This window comes from Pelophylax lessonae (assembly GCF_965119305.1).
Source record: "Pelophylax lessonae genome assembly, chromosome: 1".
Lineage (NCBI taxonomy): Eukaryota > Metazoa > Chordata > Amphibia > Anura > Ranidae > Pelophylax > Pelophylax lessonae.
In genome coordinates this window covers 597,762,434-597,785,528 of record NC_138768.1, presented here as the reverse complement: position 1 = coordinate 597,785,528, position 23,095 = coordinate 597,762,434, and the positions used below count along the sequence as shown (strand labels likewise).

General features: G+C 42.9%; 1 protein-coding gene across 1 annotated transcript in view; it reads left to right on the top strand.

The window, feature by feature from the left end:
* DNAJB14 (DnaJ heat shock protein family (Hsp40) member B14) overlaps positions 1-23,095 on the top strand; it is a 60,071-nt gene that overhangs the window by 15,723 nt on the left and 21,253 nt on the right. The window contains exons 2-6 of the mRNA XM_082243199.1: positions 124-289; positions 15,850-15,995; positions 19,665-19,850; positions 21,056-21,150; positions 22,634-22,743. Of these exons, the coding sequence (XP_082099325.1) occupies positions 124-289; positions 15,850-15,995; positions 19,665-19,850; positions 21,056-21,150; positions 22,634-22,743 (703 nt within the window). The remainder of the gene's footprint in view (positions 1-123; positions 290-15,849; positions 15,996-19,664; positions 19,851-21,055; positions 21,151-22,633; positions 22,744-23,095) is intronic.

Here is a 23,095-nt window from a genome sequence, read left to right as displayed (position 1 = left end):
TTTCCACTCTATCCAAATGTTAAAAAAAAAAAAAAAGGTTTTGCTTTTAGTCCTACTTTAATGCTGTTGTCCTTTCATTTAAATCACAGATTTTGTATATATTTTTATTTTCTTATCTTTAAGAACTGCTGGCAAAACTTGAAAAAGATGATGGTACAACAAGGAATGGACCCCAGGCAGCAAAGCCTTCCAATATAGATGAGCAACTCAAGCAAAATGCAGAGAAGGAAAATGTTGCTGGTGATGCTGGAAAGAGTTGCACAAAGGAACAGATGGAAGGCGTGCAAAGGTAATTATACTTTTCTGATGAAAACTTTGAAGTGGAGCATGAGTCCTAGAAAATACTTGCATCTTCAGAGATCATCTGTTATTTAATCAAATTTTCCAATTTACTTACACGATTGAGAGGGTGTTACAGTGAATCGGTTTACCCCTTTCCTTAGCACCTAACCTTCCTTTTGCTCCTCCGCTCACCTACTGGGAACAAAGAGTATGAAAGAGTTCTGGGTATGAAATGGGGCATTTGACCCAGATTTGTTGCTTTCCCTCGGTGTTATCACATGAATATAACGTTCTCAGCCCTGTATGAGTTTACATAGGTTTTCCTTTCTTCCCTCCCAGTGGCTGAATGGAGTGATGGGGAGTGGGAATTTATTTATATGGTCAGCGTGGGAAATGAACAGGTTCGGTTTTCAGGGAAGGAAAGGGTCAGGGGGGAATATAAGCTGCTGCTGTTGAACTCGTATTGTGAAAATGCTAGTTACCAGGTTGTCACGCTGATACATTTGCTTGAATACTTTGTGTCATGGACCTAGAACTAGAAGATCAAATGTCCTGATGTCATTTGCTCTTCTGAATAATTTTTCAGGTTATTGACTCCGAAAGTATTCGCTCAGGGATGGCCAAAGACCACTAGCATTTTTGAAAGGACTTTATACCAACCACCAGGCTTTCTCTTCGATTTGAATGTCACTATACTTTGGTTACACAGTGTAACCTCCTTTATCTTGTGGTGATCTACAGCATTCTGAGTGTTGGCCAGGACTTTGAAGAGGGCTGTCTGAAGAGTGACAAAAACTTGCTACATGTTTGATTACTGCAGGTCCCATTCAATCCAATTACACTCTTTGGCAGACACTTTTTTTTTTTTTAAAAAATGTTTCACTTTGTACAGGTGTCCTTTAACCACTTTACCACCTGGAGGATTTTGCTGTCTTACGTCCAGGCCACTTTTTGCGATTCGGCACTGTGCGACTTTAACTGACAATTGCGCCGTACCCAAACAAAATTACGTCCTTTTTTCCCCACAAACAGAGCTTTCTTTTCGTGGTATTTGATCACCTGTGCGAATTTTACTTTTTGCGCTATAAACAAAAAAAAGCGTAAATTTTGAAAAAATAACTTTTTTTCACGTTTTTTATATGAAATTCCCCCCCCCCAAAAAATGTAAAATCAAAAATTTTTTTTAAATTTTTGAAGTGTATTTTGATTGGTTTGCGGGACTGCGACATTGCGGCGGACAGATCGGACCCTTGACATATTTGAACCTTTTGGGGGTACCAGTGACATTACTACAGTAATCAGTGCTATAAATATGCACTGTTACTGTAAAAATGACACTGGCAGGGAAGGGGTTAATTTAATTGGAGAGGGAGGGGTTAATGTATGCCTGGTGCTTACTGACATGTGTGGGGGGAGGTGACTGAGTGACACAGGGACAGATCGCATGTTCAGCTATGCTGAATCCTGCAATCTGACCCTGCCTGTCACTTAGGAGATCCGCCCGCTTTGTTTACACAAGTGGGCGGATCTCCACACTCGATTCCCTGATGATTGGGGAAGAGCAGCGGCGATAGTGACTGAACACAGCGGGAGCGAGCCTCTGGCGGCGCGCGCGCACCGCCCACAAGGGGAGGAGTCCAGCGACGTAGTACTATGTCGCTGGACGATAATGAGCCACATTGCTGCAGTAGCAGCAATGTGAGCAGACGGCAAGTGGTTAAAGTGATACTTAACACACACTGTTTAATTTTGAATTATTCCTCTTGTTTATGTATATGAATGATGCCACTGTATTTGTTTTTAATATTAAATACTCTTAAGGTGAGTGAAATGACTAGCCTCAGGTGATACACAGAAGTGAAACAAATCTTCCTACATAAGTTGTACCTGTTTATCTGCAGCCATCTTTCCACTACATCCATTGAAAGTGCAGCATTTACACAGGATCTCTTAGCTCGGAAAAGCAAGGGGCGAAGACCAAGTTACATCAGTGAGGAGAGCTGATTGGATGGAAGAGACACACCCCCCTGCACACAGAAATCGAGCTGAGGCTGTTAATCAGCTGGAGATCCCTCCCTTGCTTCCCTTCGTCGCTACTCTCGACCAGCCCATGTGAATAAACGAGAAGGAGTGGCCTTAGCCTACATGTCTCCACCACACCACTGTCGTGGGTGATGTGTTGGAGACCTGTAGGCTGAGGTTGCTCCATATTGTTTTCACCTTGGCTGGTCCGGAGTAGCGGCAAACCTTTTATCTTTACATTTACTAGCCCTACAGCCTGAGGCTATTGTTTGTATGTGCAGTGTAGCGCAATAAAACAAATGGAAGTCCCAAAAATCTTTTTTTTTTCAATGTGAATGTGTCCACTTGTTCCAAAGGACTTTTTCCCCAATAATTTTTATCACGGTTCAGTAATAATAAAAACGTAATGAATACAACACCTGGTGTTTTCACTCATCTTGCACAGGTGTAACTCGTTCACTAGACATAATGCTTGCTCACCTCAATAAATTAAATAACTCGCTCAATTAACATATTTAATAGAGGGGAGTAAACCAAAAGATGGGTTCAGAATTATCCTGGATTATAGTGTGCAGAATAAGGTAGAAAACCTCTGTAAAAATAAAAAAAGAAACTGGAATATCCTACTTAGTGATACTAAAGTCTTGTTTTAAAAAAAAAAAAAAAAAAAAAAAAAAAAACCTGGTAATACTTACATGCTCTATGCAGTTAGTTTTGCACAGAGCAGCCCGGATCCTCCTCTTCTTAGGTCCCTCTTCTGTGCTCCTGGCCCCTCCCTCCTGTTAAGTGCCCCCACAGCAAGCAGCTTGCTGTGGGGGCACCCAAGCTGAGATGCAGCTCCCTGTGTCCATTCAGACACAGAGCTGCGACCCGGCCCTGTCCCCTCTGGCAAAGCCAGTTAGCCAAACGTGCCATGCTGCTGTCTATGCCAATGAGGGGAATCCAGGGGAGCTGAGACACTCCTGCAACATCACTGGATATAGATGGGGCTCAGGTAAGTATTAGGGGGGCTGCTGTACACAGAAGGTTTTTTTATCTTAATGCATAGAATGCATTAAGATCAAAAACCTTCTGCCTTTACAATCCTTTTAAAGATAAAGTTTTAGGTAGAGTGTTACCCACTGTCCCTAAATTTGTATATAAAAGGGCACTAAATTTAAGGGTTAAACTAGCCCTGGGAATAGTGGACCCACCTAAGAATAATCAGGTTTTTATGGTTGTGGGAAATGCATCTCCTGTAAGAACTCTAAAGTTAAATAGAGAGAGAAAAAGAATTCATAGCAGCTTCAACTGGCAGGTTGTATCCCATCAAATATTTTTTCTCTTTCGTTCATTGACAGACACAGCTCCTGTCATTCTTGACCAATGAGTTGTGCTGCCCCCTAAATTGTATCTGTGCGTAAAACCCTGAAGATGGAGGACGCAGCTGAAGGTGTGACGGAGACGCAGGTACCCTTTTGGCACTCACAAGCAATCCAGAGCGGCAAAGGTGTTTCCTTTCCCCACCTATTTTGACAGACCTGTCGCTAAAGAGTGGGGACGACCAAAGGATCCCCGTGGGGTTCAGAAGCGCTTTACTATTCCCTCCTTAAGAAGTGGACTGTGCCACCGGTGGTGGACTCTCCAGTTTCCAGATTAAACCAGGCAACCATGATTCCAGTGGAAGAGTCCCCGGCCTTTAAGGATCCAGCTGATCGGAAGGCAGAGGCTGTGGGCCCGCATTATGTATACCTTAGCTGGTTTGGCAATGAGGCCGGTATTTACCATTGCCCTAGTTTCACAAACTCTGACCAAGTGGGCTAAGCTCCTACGCCGTGACCTGGAGGGAGAACAGCTCCCCCTGCCTTTGCTGAGCTGGCGGACCAGCTGGTCCAGGGGCTGCAGTTTATCTGTGTTTCTTTTTTGAACGCGGCTCCCCTTATGGCTCGCCTCTCTGTTTTTGCGGTGGTCCTTCAGCATGTCTTTTGGCTCAAATACTAGTCTGCGGACCAGACTTCTAAAAAGGCCTTGACTGATCTTCCCTTTCAAGGAGATCATCTGTTTGGAGATGCCCTGGATGACATCATAAAGAGTCTAGCGGGGGGGGGGGGGGAGTACCTTTCTTTCGCAGGCTACTAAGGGCAAGGAACCTCGTTGTAGATGTGGGCCTGCCTCTTGGCTCATAAGAAGTGTTTGTTTTTTTTTTTTTTTGTTTTTTTTCTTTTTGTTCCTCAGGGCCAACCGACAAGGGCTCGAAGCCTCTCAGGGCCTCTGTCAGATCCAAATGAACCTGGTCATGCAAGCCAGACCCTTGGACAAGCTCCTTCTGCATGAAGGTGCGCCCTCACCCATATCGGGGGTGGGGGAACATCTTTGCTGGTTTCCAGACCAGTGGACTTCCTTGGTGCAAGACAAGTGGGTCTACAAAGTCATTTGGTCCGGCTACAAGATCAAGTTTGGCTCTTGTCCCCCGGCAAGGTTTTTTTCCTTCCAACCTGCGCTTGTCCCCACACTTGTTATAAGGTCTGTATGGAGCGGTACAAAACCTGTTCCTTCAAGGGGTGATTGTTCCAGTTACAACTTCGGAACCTTTTCAGGGATTTTACTCAAACCTGTTTAGTCCCCAGGAAGGAAGGCAAAGTGCATCCAATCCTTGACCTCAAGGCGCTAAACTGCTTTGTGCGGGTACAGAAGTTCAGAATGGAGTCCATTCAAACAGTGGTGGCATCTCTGCACCAGGGGGATTTCCTCGCCTCTGTAGATGTCAAAGATGCCTATCTTCACATTCTAATATGTGCCAGTCACCAACGTTTTCTCTGCTTTGCTGTGGGAGAGGAGCATTATTAGTTTGTAGCGTTACCCTTTCGTCTAGCCTCCACTCCTCGGGGTCTTCACAAAAGTGTTGGCTCCGGTGCTAGCCTTGCTATGCCAGTGGGGGATCGCGTTACTGGGTTACGTAGACTATCTCCTTCTGCGAGTGGAGTCTCGCTCTGCTCTGGTGGAGAACCTGGAGATCACAATACGAATTCTGTGGGAGTTCGCTGGATTCTGAATTTTCGAAAGTCTGCCCTGGTTCCCTCCACAAAGCTGGATTATTTGGGCCTGACTCTGGACTCGGCACTTTGCCAGAGTTCTCCTTCCTCTGACAAACTCCAGAAATTGCAGGCTGCAACTCGCCTCCTGCTGTCCAACTAATGGTCATCTCCCTGGACTTGCATGCGGGTGCTGGGACTGATGGTGACTACCATCGAGGCGGTTCCGTTTGCACAGTTCCATACGAGGTCCCTGCAAAGGGAGATTCTGACAAAATGGGACAAGACTCTGGACAATCAGATATGGCTGAGTTGGGGAACAAATGAGTCTCTGATATGGTGGCTTCGCTCTCCGGTGCATCGGTTTGGAAAACCCTTCCTCCTCTTGTATTGGACAGTGGTCACCATAGATGCCAGCCTGTCTGATTGGTTAGGGAGGCATCCCTGGCAGCATTCTGCCCAGGGGATCTGGACGCTGGAACCACCACCACCTTTGAATGAAGTAGGTAGGGGGCTTACCGGATGGATAGGACCCAATAGAGTATACACTCACGCATATAGAAAAAAATGTAGTTGTCATTGTATTGCTGACGCCTTCAGTACTCGGGGACCACCTCCAAACACAGCACGTCATCCATATGGCATAATCAATGGGTAACCACTAGTGACCACAGCCGAGATATCCTCCACAAGAGCTCAATGAAATAGAAAGCTCACATAGTGTGTACCAGTAAAGGAACCATTTATTAAAAATTAGGAACACTACAGAATTGATGATAAAAAAGCACTTGTAAATAGTAGACGGATCAGCTACAGGTGTTGCGATCGTTCTAACGCGTTTCGTCTCACAAGACATCTGGGGCAGTGGTTCTGAACTCCTGTCCTCATAACCCACTAACAGGCCAGATTTTAAGTATTACCTTGGGGAGATGCAGACTAGAATACTGCAATCACTGAGCAGCAAATTATATCACCTGTGATGTATTTCAGTTATCTTGCAAACCTGGCCTGTTAGTGGGTCCTGAGGACAGGAGTTGAGAAGCACTGCCCCAGATGATGTCTGGATCAGCTACAGGTGTTGCGATCATTTCTGTCTACTATTTGCAAGCGCTTTTTTATCATCCATTCTGTAGTGTTCCTAATTTTTAATAATTAATGGTTCCTTTTACTGGTACACACTATGTGAGCTTTCTATTTTATTGAGCTCTTGTGGAGGATATCTCGGCTGTGGTCATTAGTGGTTACCCATTGATTATACCATATGGATGACACGCTGTGTTTGTAGGTGGTCCCCGAGTACTGAAGGCATCTCAGCGTCAGCAATACAGTGACAACTACATCTTTTTCCATATGCGTGAGTGACCTAAAGAGTGTATACTCTATTGGGTCCTATCCATCTGGTAAGCCCCTACCTACTTCATTCATCGGTGGTGGTTATATACCAGAGATCAGTTAGTTACCCTTTTCAAAGGAGATTTTTTTGCACTTTGCACTATCGGTGGATTTTTCTACAGACAACATTTCCATTTGCTAATTTAATTAATATACAAGTAGGCCTTAGGCTACATTCACACCTGAGCGTAGCGTTTTCGCGCGGTTTTTTACCGCGATTTTTACCGCGATTTACAGGCGTTTTTACAGGCGTTTTTTGTGCAGGCGTTTTTAGATTGAATAGAAACCAATGGAAAACGCCTGTAATCTGCCCAAAAAGAAGCTCATGTACTTTTTTGAGCGTTTGGCGTTTTGCTTACAGCGTCAAAACGCTCAGATGTGAACAAGGGCCATTGAAATGAATAGCATTTGTCTTGTTGGGCGTTTTGAGAGCTGATCCTAGAGCAGAAAAACTCCCCAAAAACGCCTACATGTGAACGGAGCCTTAGGGCTAGTTCACACCACATGGCTTCCAGTGTTTGTTTGTTTTTTTTTTTCTGCTTTTTTCTGCTTTCAAAATGCATAGAAAGTAGGTTACATGGTTTTCAATGGCATAGTTGACACCAATGCTTGCAGTTCCTGTGCGTTCCGGTTCCAGAAAAAAAAGTGTAGAACATGCGCCATTTTTCCCTGCACAGAACTTTACTGGAACACTGTAAAATGCACCGGACCCCAGTACGGTAAAAAAAATAAATTCTGGACTAAAAAACTGAAAATTCAGGATGCACTTTGTCGGGGGAAATAAAATAAATAAATCAAATTTTAAATTAATTTTATTTTCGGCCATTATCGGCACCTTCTTTCGATCGACAAAAAGCCAATAACCCTATTTTTGCCCGATTTTAATTTTCTGCATTTTCTGCAACCGGTCTATCAGTGAATCCCTAGAAAAACATTACAGCAAAAACAGAAACGCAGCAAAAACGCATTAAAAACATGCATGCAACACATCCTGAATGGATCTGAAAGGATGTTTTTGTGGTTTGAACTAGCACTAAATTTTATTTGTACTGGTCTGCTGATTGACCCTGTTGTATACATAACAATCTTTTTAACCACTTGCCGACCGGTCACGTTGACCGTACTGCGGCAAAGTGGCTCGATTCCGTCCAGCGACGTTTAGACCTACGTCGCTGGACTCCTCCCCCTGTAGGCGGCGCTCACGCGCCGCCGGAGGCGCGCTCCCGCTGTTTTCAGTCACAGCGGGAGTCTGGCCAGGGGAGGAGCGGCGGCGATCACCGCTGCTCTTCCCCGATCGTCAGGGAATCGAGTTTGGAGATTCGCCCGCTTGTGAAAACAGGGCGGATCTCCTAAGTGACAAGGAGTGACAGATTGCAGTGTTCAGCATAGCTGAACATGCGATCTGTCCCTGTGTCACTCAGTCACCTCCCCCCACACACGTTAGTAAGCACAAGGCATACATTAACCCCTCCCTCTCCAATAAAATTAACCCCTTCCCTGCCAGTGTCATTTTTACAGTAACAGCGCATATTTATAGCATTGATTACTGTAGTAATGTCACTGGTACCCCCAAAAGTGTCAAAAATGTCAGTCAAGGGTCCGATCTGTCCGCCGCAATGTCGCAGTCCCGCAAAAAAAAAAAACGCAGATCGCCGCCATTACTCGTTAAAAAAAAAAAACACCAAAAATGACAAATCTTTCCCTTAGTTAGTAAACGCAATAACTTTTGCGCAAACCAATCAAAATACGCTTATTGTGATTTTTTTTTTTTTTTGCCAAACATAGGTAGCAGAAAACAAATTGGCCAAAAATGTAAAAAAATTTTTGTTTTTTTTTACATTTTTTTTGGGGGGGGGGGGGGGGTTTCATATAAAAATTTTTTTAAAAAATATTGTTATTTTTTTCAAAATAAACGCTCTTTTTTTTGTTTATAGAGCAAAAAGTAAAAATCGCACAGGTGATCAAATACCACCAAAAGAAAGCTCCGTTTGTGGGAAAAAAAGGACGTAAATTTAGTTTGGGTACAGCGTTGCACGACCGCGCAATTGTCAGTTAAAGTCGCACAGCGCCGAATCGCAAAAAGTGGCCTGGACGTAAGACAGCAAAATCCTCCGGTGGTTAAAGTGTTTGTAAAGTCACTAAAGTGACTTTACATGTATGTAATGCAGATATCCAGCCATTACCAAAACTGTATGCGTTTTTGTTAGATATGAAAAGGATAAATACCGGGGAATAGATTCCCCTGTGCTGGCTGACCTCGATCTACGGAGAGAAACTGGAGGGACTGAGAATCCCCTGTGACATCAGCCAACCATTAGAGGGGAATCTCTGTCCCTCCTGATTCTCTTTCATAGCTAACAAACACATACAGTTTTGTTAATGGCTGGATATCTGCATTCCATACATTGAAATGTGCTGCATTTTGCAGCAGAATAGAGGGTGGAGGGTTGGGGAGGAAACACTCTCATGCGGACAGGAAGGGAGGGGGCAGAGACTGTCATAGGAGAGACCAGGGCTGCGGATGATGGAGACCCGTAAGCTGACCACGGTAGTCAGGGCTCAGCAGCCATGATTACGGTGGTCTGCAGAGGGGGACTGGCAGGATCAACCAGGTTTATTACAGGTTAGGAAGAGAAGAATTGCGCAGCACAAGCACTGTGCTGTTAGGAATAGGATCTTAAGATTTTTTTCTTTTTTGAGTTAACACTTTAGTAAAGGTTTCTTTCTGTGGCAAAAAAGGATTGTTGAAGCTTCTGTCCTTTGGCAATTGCAATACTGTTGCAAGGGTTGCATAATCCATGTGGCATTGGTTTCTTCTGCAATTGTTTGCAAGAGCCTATCGGTATACCTAGGGATGTTTCTTTATGTCCTCCTTCAGTAGATGTGAACACAGGGTTTTAGAACAGACAAAATGAAACGATAATAAGAGTTTTGGGAAAGCCCAAGGTTAGGGCCTTTCCTATAAAGAATAAACAGTCCAGTTTATGAAATCTATGTGTTTTGAGATAGATGTTCTCCTTCACCAACCTTAGTCATTAGATCACAGCCTAAAGAAATGTGCTCATCTGAGTCAAACATTCTGTTGTCTAAAGAGTAGAGAAATCAGGATTAATACGAAAGATCTCTGGATGATTGTCGCCAGAAAAAATGATCTGTATTGCTGGAGATTTTTAAAGTTTTTCACTAAAATGAAAGCCTATATTCACAAGTTTGCATCTTACCCTTTTAAGCACTTTACACCTGTAAATGCCTAAGGACCAGAGCAAGTTTTACATAGTGCTATAAGCCTGTTTTATTTGGCAATAACTTTGCTGATCTATAGTAACACAAAGTAATACAAAAATCCTTTTTATTTTTTAGGACCGTGTTTTTTCTGGTTATATTGTCTTACAAAAATAATTTTTAGTTTTGTAAGTCTTACATAGATAAAAATGTAATCTAAAAATACAAGGAACAGGCATTGCATTGCAAAGTTACTTTCACGTAAAATGATTTTTTTTTTTTTTTTTTTTTGTTTTGTTGTTAGGCAACGCTACCTAAAAAAAAAAAAAAAAAAAAGGAAAATATTTAGCTAAGGGGAAGAAAATTCAATAGGGTAAATTAAGAATTAATAAGGAGTAAAATTGATTTAAATAATTTTTTAAAATTTTTTTTTTTTTTAGGTAGCTTCAACTGATGTTATATGGAGATGAAAAGTAATAATGTTACTTTTGTATCTGCCTTAGGCCTCTTTCACACATGGTGGACTCCGTCAAGCAGATCCCCTTGCTCAGCAGGGGATCTGTCTGCTGATCCCTGCTGTGCAGGCGAATGACAGGTCCTTGTCCGCTCAGCTATGCAGAGCAGACACGGACACAGCTTGATGCTCTCTATGGGGAGGTTGGATGGAAACGGACTGTTTCCATCCGATCTGCTAGATCCCCATCCGTCTGTTTTTGGCTGATCAGATCAGATGCAGGCGGGTGTAAACAGTCAATTGTCCGCTGACATCCGCCTCCCCATAGAAAACAATAGGTGGTCCGATTGGGTCTGCCTGAAAAATGGACAAGCGGACCCGATCCTTCTCCTCGTGTGAAAGGTGCCTATCCCACCTCGGAGCATGGTTTATAAATACTTGTGTCAGATGACCAGAGGATGGTGTGTGGTGCAGTCTGGCGAGATCACTGCAGTGCCGATGTGCCAATCTCAGCACAACGCGCTGTTCACATTTTGCCTTGTCTTATGGTGGGACTGTGCTAGAAAACTACCCAAAGCTGTTCCACTGCAACTGGTGTGAATACAGTTGCCGTATTAGGACAGAAACTCGTTACTATCATTTTGACAGTCTGGTTTCCCTGCAGCTCATTTCTTCTCCATTACTGACCTATTATGCCTTCTGTGCTCCTGTCTCTGTGGGAAGATGATCATCTTGGTAAAGGCAAGGTATGCCTCCAGCAAGAAGTGAGCAGCACAATAGTGACATCACTTAATCTCCCTCCAAATCTCCTGAGACTAACAGTGAGAGGTATTAAGGACTTAATGTCACACTGCAAACATACAGTGCAGTGATCAGGCTATGGGGCCAGGAGTGCCCAGGCACTCCATACCAGGAAGTGCACTGCTATTTTTCAGGAGGAATTCCAAACAAAAGGTAGATTTTTAAGAAAACTAGGCACAATTAACATGTCAAATGTTCCCTAAGAGCCGGTTCACACTGCCACGACCATAAAGTCGCCCCATGTCGGAGCGACTTTACCGCGACTTGTGAATTGTTTTGCAGGACTTATATGACAGACTACTTTGTGTTTGGCCAATCAGAATGATGTGTTGTGACCTAATTCCCCTTTTCTGTTTTTTTTTTTTTACTCATTTCCTCATTGCCCACCAGTGCCACGTATCAGTGTCCACCAGTGCCACTGCCCACCAGTGCCACGTATCACTGCCCACCAGTGCCATTGCCCACCAGTGCCACTGCCCACCAGTGCCACATATCAGTGCCACGAATCAGTGTCAACCAGTGCCACGTATGTGTCCACCAGTGCCACTGCCCACCAGTGCCACGTATCAGTGTCCACCAGTGCCACTGCCCACCAGTGCCACTGCCCACCAGTGCCACGTATCAGTGCCACGAATCAGTGTCAATCAGTGCCACATATCAGTGTCCACCAGTGTCACATATCAGTGCCACATATCAGTGCCACGAATCAGTGTCCACCAGTGCCACATATCAGTGCCACGTATCAGTGTCCACCAGTGCCACGTATCAGTGTCCACCAGTGCCACGTATCAGTGTCCATTAGTGCCACGTATCAGTGTCCATTAGTGCCACGTATCAGTGCCCACCAGTGCCACGTATCAGTGTCACGAATCAGTGTCCACCAGTGCCACGTACCAGTGCCACGAATCAGTGTCCACCAGTGCCACGAATCAGTGTCCACCAGTGCCACGAATCAGTGTCCACCAGTGCAACTTATCGGTGTCCACCAGTGTCACTCACACAGACCAAGCAGAGATAATGGAATATATATATACCATTATTGCGGCGACATTGCGGCGGACAGATCGGACCCTTGACTGACATTTTTGACACTTTTGGGGGTACCAGTGACATTACTACAGTAATCAGTGCTATACATATGCACTGTTACTGTAAAAATGACACTGGCAGTGAAGGGGTTAACTTTATTTGAGAAGGAGGGGTTAAGTGTGTCCCTAGGAGCGTGATTCTAACTGTGATTGGATGTGGCTGTGTGTGTAACAGCAGAGATATACGGTCCTACATAGCCGGACCGTATGATCTCTGCTGTTACACAGGGGAGAATGCCAGGCGGCTTTGTTTACATTAGCCGCCTGCCTTTCTCCCGGTGTAACCGGCCATCGTGAGTGAGCGGCGGACATCTGGTCCGCCCCTCACACGCGTGGGGGGGGGTCCGTGAACAAGCGGGGGCGGGAGCCCGCCTCCGGCAGCGCACGCCCGCCCCCTATTGGCTCACAGGCGAGTGACGTGTGTATATATACACGTCACTTTGCCTGCACGGGGCTGACCGCCGCAGTATATGTACTTGCAGCGGTCAGCAAGCGGTTAAATATCATCTAGGCAGCCATTCAGTGCAACACCCATAATACATTTTGTGCAGGTTAAATACGAAGCACATTCTATTTAATGTGGCTGAATGAAGAACTGTGAAGTCCAAAGTGCAGTAACCAGCAGTGAAATTTCACCTCAGATGATCAAAACTTTTTTATTAAAGTGTTACTAAACCCAGGAGCTTGCATTCACTTTTTCTAGTCTCCCACAGTACATGGAACATGGAAATGCAAAAATTTTAGTAAATATAAACTGCTAAATACCTTTTCTCATCAGCAGTATATAGCAGTTTTGTGACTTCTATCAGTGTCTGGTTAAAGTGTGTAGGAGGAGTTTTCATTATCCCCTGATTGTCTCTTTTGAGATTGCATGACCCCCGACCCTCTGTCTGGGCTAGTGCTCATTTGTCCCAATGCTCATTATACATATTGTGTTGGCAAGTTCTAAAGGCAAGGATCTCATGACTTTATTAAGGACTACTTAGATTACTTTGTTCACAATAAAAAAAAAAAAAGAGTAGAAGAGGGTTAAAATTGCTGTTGTTCATCTTTTGCCATCTGTGTCTCATTTGGGGGTTTTTTCCTTCACTTTCTGTCCTATAGACTCAACGGAATGTGAAATGACCTCTTTCCTATGTGAGATATCCTCTTTGAGGCAGTTGCCACAGGAACAAGTGTCCACATTGGAAAAGGTCTACTCTATTCCTGCTCAAAATGTTGGATTTAAGCTCCATTCACACTTGTGCGACTTTGGACGTTAAAGTTGCATGATAAATTGCAGCCCATTCTTTTCAATGGCACCTGTTCAGATTGGTGCAAATTTGAAAAGGTGCCTGCACTACTTCGATGCAACTTTGATCCAGAGAGTGGAAAGTCACATCCACTTTGCACTGTAAATCATGCGACTTTGGAGTCTTGCTAGTGTGAATGGAGCCATACCCTCACTTTCATTCCCTGGTGACTTGGGTGATCAAGACAAAAAAAACTGACCATAAGTTTTACCCCCCTAGCCACTATATAAATCTAAAAAAAAAAAAAAATTATACTTACACACATGGGCCCAAAGTGGCAATATTTTGTGTGGCCACCATTATTTTCCAACACTACCTTAACCCTCTTGGACATGGAGTTCACCAGAGCTTCACAGGTTGCCACTGGAGTCCTCTTCCACTCCTCCATGACGACATCACAGAGCTGGTGGATGTTAGAGACCTTGCAGCCCTCCACCTTCCATTTGAGTATGCTCCACAGATGGTAAATAGGCTTGGCCAGTCCATCACCTTTACTCTCAGCTAGTTTAGCAAGGCAGTGGTCGTCTTGGAGGTGTTTGGGGCTGTTATGTTGGAATACTGCCCTGCAACCCAGTCTCCGAAGGGAGGTGATCATGCTCTGCTTCAGTATGTCATCTGAACTAAATACGTTTCTTGGTCTCCTCAGACTACAGGACATGGTTTCAGTAATCCATGTCCTTAAGCCCCGTACACACGCATCGATTATTGGCCGGGAATTTTCGGCCAGCGTCCGATCTGCCGATTTTCGGCTTGTTAGTATGATGCTTCCGACAACCGACACCGACTTTTCGGCCGAAAAAAATCTGGTGTGCAGGCTATAAAATTTTTGTTGGCCGTCAACACAGCGGCCGATTTTCCGTCAGTCAGTACAGATTTCGGGAAAGACAAAAATCTGATGAGCAAGACTGGGCATGCTCAGAGAAGAAAAAACACACGGAAAGTAAACCAGCACATGACATCACTTCTGAAGTAGATTTTTGTTGGCCGAGAAAATTTGTGTGCAGTCTAGGCACATTCCAACCAACAAAACACCACTCTGGACAAAAGTCGGACGATCGGTCGGCTGATAATCGTTGCGTGTGTACGAGGCATAAGTCTGCTTGCCTTCAGCAAACTGTTTGCGGGCTTTCTTGTGCATTATCTTTAGAAGAGGCTTCCTTCTGGGATGACAGCCATGCAGACCAATTTGATGCAGTGTGGGACGTATGGTCTGAGCACTGACAGGCTGATTTCACCCCACCCCCCCATCCCTTCAACCTCTGCACCAATGCTGACAGCACTCATATGTCTATTTCCCAAAGACAACCTCTGGATAGGACACTGAGCATGTGCACTCAACTTCTTTGATTGACCATGGCGAGGCCTGTTCTAGTGGAACCTGTCCTGTTAAACTGCTGTATGGTCTTGGCCATCGTGCTGCAGCTCAGTTTAAGGGTCTTGCCGATCTTCTTATAGCCTAGGCCATCTTTATGTAGAGCGACCATTCTTTTTTCAGATCCTTAGAGAGTTCTGTGCCATGTTGAACTTCCAGTGAAGAGTAATGCCCTGTACACACTATCAGATTATCTGAAGACTTTTGTCTTCAGATTTACCTTTTCTATGTAGTGCAAGGGCCTGCCGGATTGCATACAAATTAAAAGTGTTTAGGTTTGACCTCGTATTATATGGTTTTGGTAAGTCTGCAGACAAAAGTCTTCAGATAATCTGATAGTGTGTACAGGGCATAAGAGAGGGAGAGGGCAATAACGCCAAATTTAACACACCTACTCCCCATTCACACCTGAGACCTTGTAACACTAACGAGTCACATGACCCCAGGGGGAAGAAAAATGGCTAATTGGGCCCAATTTGGACATTTTCACTTGATTGGGCCCAATTTGGACATTTTCACTTGTAGGGGAGTACTCTCTTCGTTGCCAGTGGTTTAGACATTAATGGCTGTGTGTTGAGTTATTTTGAGGGGACAGCAAGTTTACCCTGTTATACAAACTGTACACTCACTACTTTACATTGTAGCAAAGTGTAATTTCTTCAATGTTGTCACATGAAAAGATATAATAAAATATTGACAAAAATGTGAAGGGTATACTTACTTTTGTGAGATACAAGGCATACATCAAGGTACAAATGTATTCAAGAAAGAAGTACATACATATTTTCAAACACTTCTGTTGTGAAATCCTTGTAGCTGTTTTGAAGCCTCAGAACTAGTGTCAGTCAGTGTGTAGACAGACTTTGGCCCAGTGGCCAATGATTTACCATACTAAGTGTGTGTCATTTTGCAGGATAAAGAGCTGTAAAACCTATTACGAAGTTCTGGGTGTGAGTAATGATGCTGGAGAAGAAGACTTAAAGAAAGCCTACCGGAAACTTGCTCTAAAATTTCATCCAGATAAAAACCATGCACCTGGGGCTACAGATGCTTTTAAAAGTAAGTGTGTGTGTGTGTGTGTGTGTGTGCCTATGTTTTTTGCCAGTCTGTTTGTACATCATGTGTAGCAGCATGCTGTGGTCACGTCACCACCTTCCAAAGAGGCCTGCAGTGCAGAATTTCTGTAAAAGCATCAAATTCTCCCTCACAGCACAATCTTAAAATAACTTTTTATGCTGTTGTGAGGGAAAGACTTTTCAAGGACTTGAAGTGGAATTTGTCACAGGTCGTATACAGCCCAATTTAATTGGTTTTCATTGCTACTTTTACTGCATATTAGAAAGTCCCATGTCACGTCATTTTAACATTTGTGTGTTTTCTGATGAACACTAATATATTCAAAAGCTGTTTTCATGTTGTATGTTTATAAAACATATTAAAAAGATGGCATAGTTGCATTCTCACTGCAGTCTACATTTGAGAATAATTAAAAAAATAAAGATAGATATATAGATAGATAGATTATAATTGCTATTTAGGGGCTTACTGAATGTTGCCGCACAGGAGAAATGGCTACAAGGTCTTCTCTGTGATACGGTACACCCTCCTTGCTACACATGTTTATCTCTTCAGTTTCCAATTTCCAAAAAGTTTGGCGGAAATTGGAACCATTCCCCGTGTATGGTGAATGTGCCCCAGACTTTGGCCCTTTTGGACAAAAGTACAAATTATCATGGCTAAAGTTATATTAGTTGATAAGGAGAAGACGGACGGCAGCTAAATCCGATTTTCTTAATTTTTTTTTTTTGCCTTTTTGATGCCTTTTTTTTTCTCTCCTTTTTAATCTGGCCTGCTATAGGTGTATTTGATTATCGGCTAGTTTGGAGGCTTATAGTATCTGGTCCAATATACACTATGGGGTTATGCCCCTTTTTCATGCTTGTCCTATTTGCAGTATAACACAGCTTCTGGTTTACTATCTATTTAGCGAGAGAACTTGGATCAGATTTATTAGATAAGCCTAGTCCTATATAAAAACGCGATCAATTGATCTCGTGTACAAAGCTAGTGACTACATTGCATAGCCTTTGGTGCCATAAACTAAAATGGTTTTGAGCAAATCTAATTTAAATGGTGCCTTGTGTATAAATGTAAATAATACATTTACTTTGGACTGGGGTGTTATTTAACCCTGACTTCTTCATTTAAAGTAGAATTCTAGCCTAACACTGAATATGGTAAAAAATGTCCCCCCCCCCCCCCCCCCCATCCTGCTACCTGTTGAACTATCCCACCTTTCCCCTGCATCTGACGCTCACCCACATGGGGATCACATGACCTGATTGGAGCAGACTAAAAATGGGTAAATAAATACATCCTTTTTTACACAGGTTAGGTAGTATAAGTTTGAAGGAGGGGGCTAGGTAGTATAAGTTGAAGGACATTTTTAAAACTAGTAAGTGCTAGGCTAGAATTCTACTTTTAAGTGTCATATTCAAGATTACAAGTTCCTTGCTTTTCTTTGTAGTTTGGATTAAAGTGTGTACCTCCTAGTCAAAACTTTTTATTTACTTTTTTCCCCTTCTAATTTGGGACACTGGAGAAAGGTTAGATTATGGGGTTGATTTACTAAAACTGGAGAGTGCAAAATGTGGCGCAGTTCTGCATGGAAAACCTATCGGCCTTTTTTTTTTTTTTTGTCAAAGCTTAATTGAACAAGCTGAAGTTAGAAGCGGATTGGCTCCCATGCACAGCTGCACAGATTTTGCACTCTCCAGTTTTAGTAAATCAACCCCACGCTGACTGCGTGTCCAATGGGGAGATTCACCCCCAAAACGCGTTGTCTAATATACTGCAGTGGTCATCAACCCTTGTCCTCAGGGCCCACTAACAGGCCAGGTTTGCAAGATAACTGAAATACATCCCAGGTGATATAATTTGCTGCTCAGTGATTGCAGTATTCTAGTCTGTATCCCCCCCAAGGTAATACTTAAAATCTGGCCTGTTAGTGGGCCCTGAGGACCAGAGTTGAGGACCACTGATATACTGTATATATTCTAAAAAATCTAACACCCCCCCCCCTGTTTTTTTTTTTTTTTTGGGGGGGGGGGGGCACAGAAACCTTTACCTCTGTGCAGAGATGATATATCTGTGTACAGAGCTGTGCGTCCATCCCTGTACGGGTGTAAACACTGGCATGTGCAGGAAAATCCATAGAGCCGCTGTGTCTGGCTGTCATTCTTTTTGACAGGCTGGCTGCACAAAGACCCACAGAGTAGCTGTCATTCCCTGGGCACATAAACATGTCCCTCTGCACAGAGGTATGGGTTTATGCATCCATAGGAATAAAGCCCAAAAGATGGCTGTTGTAAGATTGTCATTTTTTTGCTGGACACCCTTTTCTTTGTGTAAATGTGGAGGAAAAATATGAAGAAGTGTTAAGTGGAATAAGATATGTAATCTATACAACACTAGCATTGCAAGAATCATTCTGAAAATGGAACTTTCAAAGATAAGTGATCGACTTGGGGATGCGGTCTTGTACCTGCAACCCTTCGTAGGGTTCTACTTTTATACAGTATATGTGCATTTACATTGGTGGCACCAACTGAGGGTTAGAAAAATGTGGGTTGCATTATTGGGCTTTGCTCTCCAATACAAATCTCATAAAACGAGCACAAAGTTAAAATGTATGAATTGGTAGTGTACCATCTTTTCTCTTGATCAAGGCCTGAGAGTCCCTTATTGGGCTTTTGCAGGAGTGCGAGTTTCAGCAGGTAATCAGTCTGCTTATTGTGCACTTTGAGGATCCATGTCAGCCCAAACTGCAGTGCTGCCCCAGGCCTGATTGGGTGAGATATTCACAACATGGACTGCAGCATTTACCATGAACAGGTGCTGCAGCCTGTGTTCATTTCAGTTTAGGGCAACTGCTTTGCTAAGTGCTTCTGTTTGTTTGCCTTTCTAGCTCAATGCGCACCTAGTGCCTGCAACAAGGGACACATGCTTAGTTTTTGTTCCTCTGTGTACAGAGCTCACCTACACTGTGTGCTGAGTCAGTAGAAATCCACACCGCATACTTCAGATCACTAAGTTATAACCGCACCAGCAAAAAATCCTTCATACTTTTTAAATGCTTAGCTATCAGTGAGCACCAACCAAACCTGGTAATTGGACTTTGGTTTAAAGGTTTCTGGCCATATAGCTTGTGAATCTGTACTTTCAAAGCTGTCGTACTCTTCTTTCCTTGCTGAATAAAATGGCTTTAGTTTGGGACACAGTTGGAGTTTTAAGAAGTAGGAATGCACCGATATAGCTTTGGCCAAAAACTATTGGCCCATGGGTTATGTGTGTTTTGCCGATAGAGGGGAAAAAAAGAAAAGGTACTAATGGCGTGCTGCCCCCTCAATGCAGCCACATTAATTCAATTTACATTTTTTATAATATTATTTATTTTTAACTGTCAATTTCAGTTTTGATTTTCGGCCAAGTACATCCTGAATTCTTAGTTTCAGCACCTGAATTTTCATTTCGGCGCACCACTTTCAAAAAGTTTACCTTTGCCCTTAGCCTTCATCCAGTGCTCTCCTCAAAAGCTAAAATTTTAAGTGGATTTCCCCTCCTCCATGTATCTGAAATTACAGAAATTTTTTACCAAGGTCTTATTTTTGCTTATAAAAAAAAGTACTATATTATCAATGAAACTTCTTTTTTGGTTCTCTGTTCCAGAGATTGGAAATGCATATGCGGTATTAAGTAATCCAGAGAAACGTAAGCAATATGACCTGTCTGGATGTGAGGATCGCACGCATACCAACCACAGAAATGGTGGTTTTGATTATCACAGAGGATTCGAGGCAGATATAACTCCTGAAGATCTGTTTAACATGTTCTTTGGAGGAGGCTTCCCTTCAGGTAAAACTGTTTAAAATGCTGTGATTTTCATGCTACAAAATGCTTTGAGCAAATCCCTAGGAAGCAATTAGAATTTGTCTTTTAGTATTTTAACCCAACCCCACCCCGGTCCTTAGGGTTGTTGTCACAGTTTTCAGCCTCTAGGTACCAGGATTTACTGCACTTCATGTATTTGTGCAGGTTTAAGTGTAAGGGAATTTTTCATGGTTATCACGATCACAACCTGTGCACACTAATAGAAAAAGGTCAAGACTCCTAAATGGATCTCTGGTTAGCATAGTAATTTTTATTTAAGTGGCACTGACATTGTAAGAGAACAAACAGGAGGCAGAAAAGTAGGTGTATCTGAATCGGCACATGTCCATTCCCCAAAACGTCTAGAGAAAAGGCAAAGGAATGGTGTCCCAGGGGAATTTGAATGGACAAAGCGGATTTAATGAGTATAATGTATAATGAGTATAAAGAACAAGAGTAGGTAAGATTAAAAGGTTAAGTTTATTAAACCAATTTTTTTTAAATGTATACATAGGTACAAAAATAGCAACAAGCATGTATAAAAATGACAGGGTGATTACATTCAAATCCATCACCTGTATACCAGTGTCAAGGGAAAACCACTGATTCACAATGCATGTTTCACATGTCAGGATGTTCCTACTGCATTGTGAATCAGTGATTTTCCCTTGACACTGGTATACAGGTGATGGATTTGAATGTAATCACCCTGTCATTTTTATACATGCTTGTTGCTATTTTTGTACCTATGTATACATTTAAAAAAAAAAAAGAAAATTTACCTTTTTATCTTACCTACTCTTTATTCTTTTTATACTCATTAAATCAGCTTTGTCCTTTCAAATTCCCCGGGACACCCTTCCTCTGACATTGTAAGAGATGTCATGTAAAATAATTTTAAAGTGTAATTGTCATTGAATTACAATGGAGGTAGTGTTTTTGTTAGCTGAGCTTACATATTAAGTTTACCCTTTCACTACAGGCTAGTGGCAACACTGGAGCATATATATGGCTTTGAATTGTATTGTTAATTAACAGCTAATGTAAACTACATTCACTGTACATACAGTGGCTACTACCTCCATGGTATTAGGGTGATAATCACAGCTAACAAGCCCTAGGTATGTTTATTGCCTTTTTCTAGGGATACAGGTTTGCAGCTTATCGTTTTGTTTTCTTTTCCTTATTAGCAAATGTTCGTACATATTCTAATGGACGCACAACATATAGCCATCACCAGCATCAGCATCATAGTGGTCATGACAGGGAAGATGAAAGAGGGGATGTAAGTATGACTAACAGATTATCAAACTTTTGGATAGGAATTTGTTAATACAAGCCTTAAATATTCTTTAGAGCCAGTTCACACCAAGATCACAAGGGAATGCACACGTTCTCATTTTATCCCCCTGCATTCCTGTGTGATGCATTTTGACAACCAATTCATTTGCATGGGCTGCACAATGCAGTGGATCACACAAACGAGTAGTGCTTTGACTACTTAAAAAATAAAAGACTGCTTCAAATCACACGGTACTACAGTACCATGCGTTTTGGTGTTTGAGAAAAAAAAAACTGCCTTTGTGATCTTCATTTTGGGGTGCCGTTAATACAGTACATCAGCACCTGCATGCAGATCGCAAGGGCAGCACATTTGAACATGATTCGTGGAACGTGCCTTTCACATACTGAGTTCTGGTGTTAACTGGCCCTGAACAGCATCCTACCTTCACTCATATTTTGAGGGCTTAGGGGGCACTTGTAATGCAGACTTTCTCTTCTTCAGTTTGCACCTGTTAATCCTGCCAGTAAGTGATGACTTCCTGCCATAGGTAAACAACACACGTTTATTGTAAATCTACAGAAGAACAGTGTTTTCACCCTATAGGAAGTGCATTCCTGTTGGGACTCAAAGCAGTGTTCCAGCCTCTCCCTCCAAAAATTAAGTCAGCAGCTACGCATACTGTAGCTGCTGACTTTTTTAATATTAGGACACTTACCTGTCCTGGAGTCCAGCGATGTCGGCACTGCAGCCGATGTTTCCATTGGCTGTCGGTTGCTGCCGCCGCCATTGCTGGTAAGGGATCCCGGCAGTGAAGCCTTGCGGCTTCACGGGCGGGTCCCTACTGTGCATGCGCGAAGCGCATTCAGATTGGCTCGGTGGCGGGGGAAGGAGGAGGGGGCCAAACTTCCAAGGGACAGTGCCGTCTCGCAGAGGTGGGGAAGGGTACATGTCAAAAACGGGTACCTATTCCCCCCTGAAAGGTGCCAAATGTGGCACATGAGGGGGGGGGAAGAAGCGAATGAGCGGAAGTTCCACTTTTGGGTGGAACTCCGCGTAAATGCCAGCGTGCAGATTCCAGCCAGATTGCCTATGTGATTCAATTCACAACTCTTTAAAAAAAAAAAAAAACACTCCATTTGACATCAGAACAACCTGCGTGTTTCCCGCGCAGGTGCGCACACAATAACCAAGGAAGTTATTATATTCATCTGCTAGGATTGGCACAGAGTTGAAATCTAAAACGCTAACAGTACATCAAAAACAGTCTAATGCGTAATACAGAAAGTATAAATCTAGTGTTTTGACATTGGGGGAAAAAAATGTTGTTAATATGATTGCCAATGTAACATGCCAAAAATTAAAACCTGAAGTCTTTTTATTATGATATAAAAAACTGACATTTTTATTACTCTTGTTTAGTAGCTTTTTTATGCCCAGTAAAAACACTAATTCCTGCTATATTTTTTATTTTTTTCTTCCACAGGGTGGCTTCTCCATGCTTATTCAACTAATGCCTATAATTGTATTGATACTAGTGTCTTTGCTTAGCCAATTAATGGTCTCCAATCCTCCATACAGTTTATACCCCAGATCGTAAGTGAACAGCTTCAGTATTTTAAAAATGAACACACACACATTGCATATTCAACATTTTGTATCTTCATTTCATTTTTTTGGCTCACTTACTAACTTAATTGTGTCGGTCTGCTCTGTCACTGTAATGCCCCATACACACGTGCAGATTATCTGAAGACTTTTGTCTGCAGACTTACCTTTTCTATGTAGTGCAAGGGCCTGCCGGATTGCATACAAATTGAAAGTGTTTAGGTTTGACCTCATATTATATGGTTTTGGTAAGTCTGCAGACAAAAGTCTTCAGATAATCTGCACGTGTGTACGGGGCCTAAGGGTTGATTTACCATGTATAAATTTGTCCTATAGACTA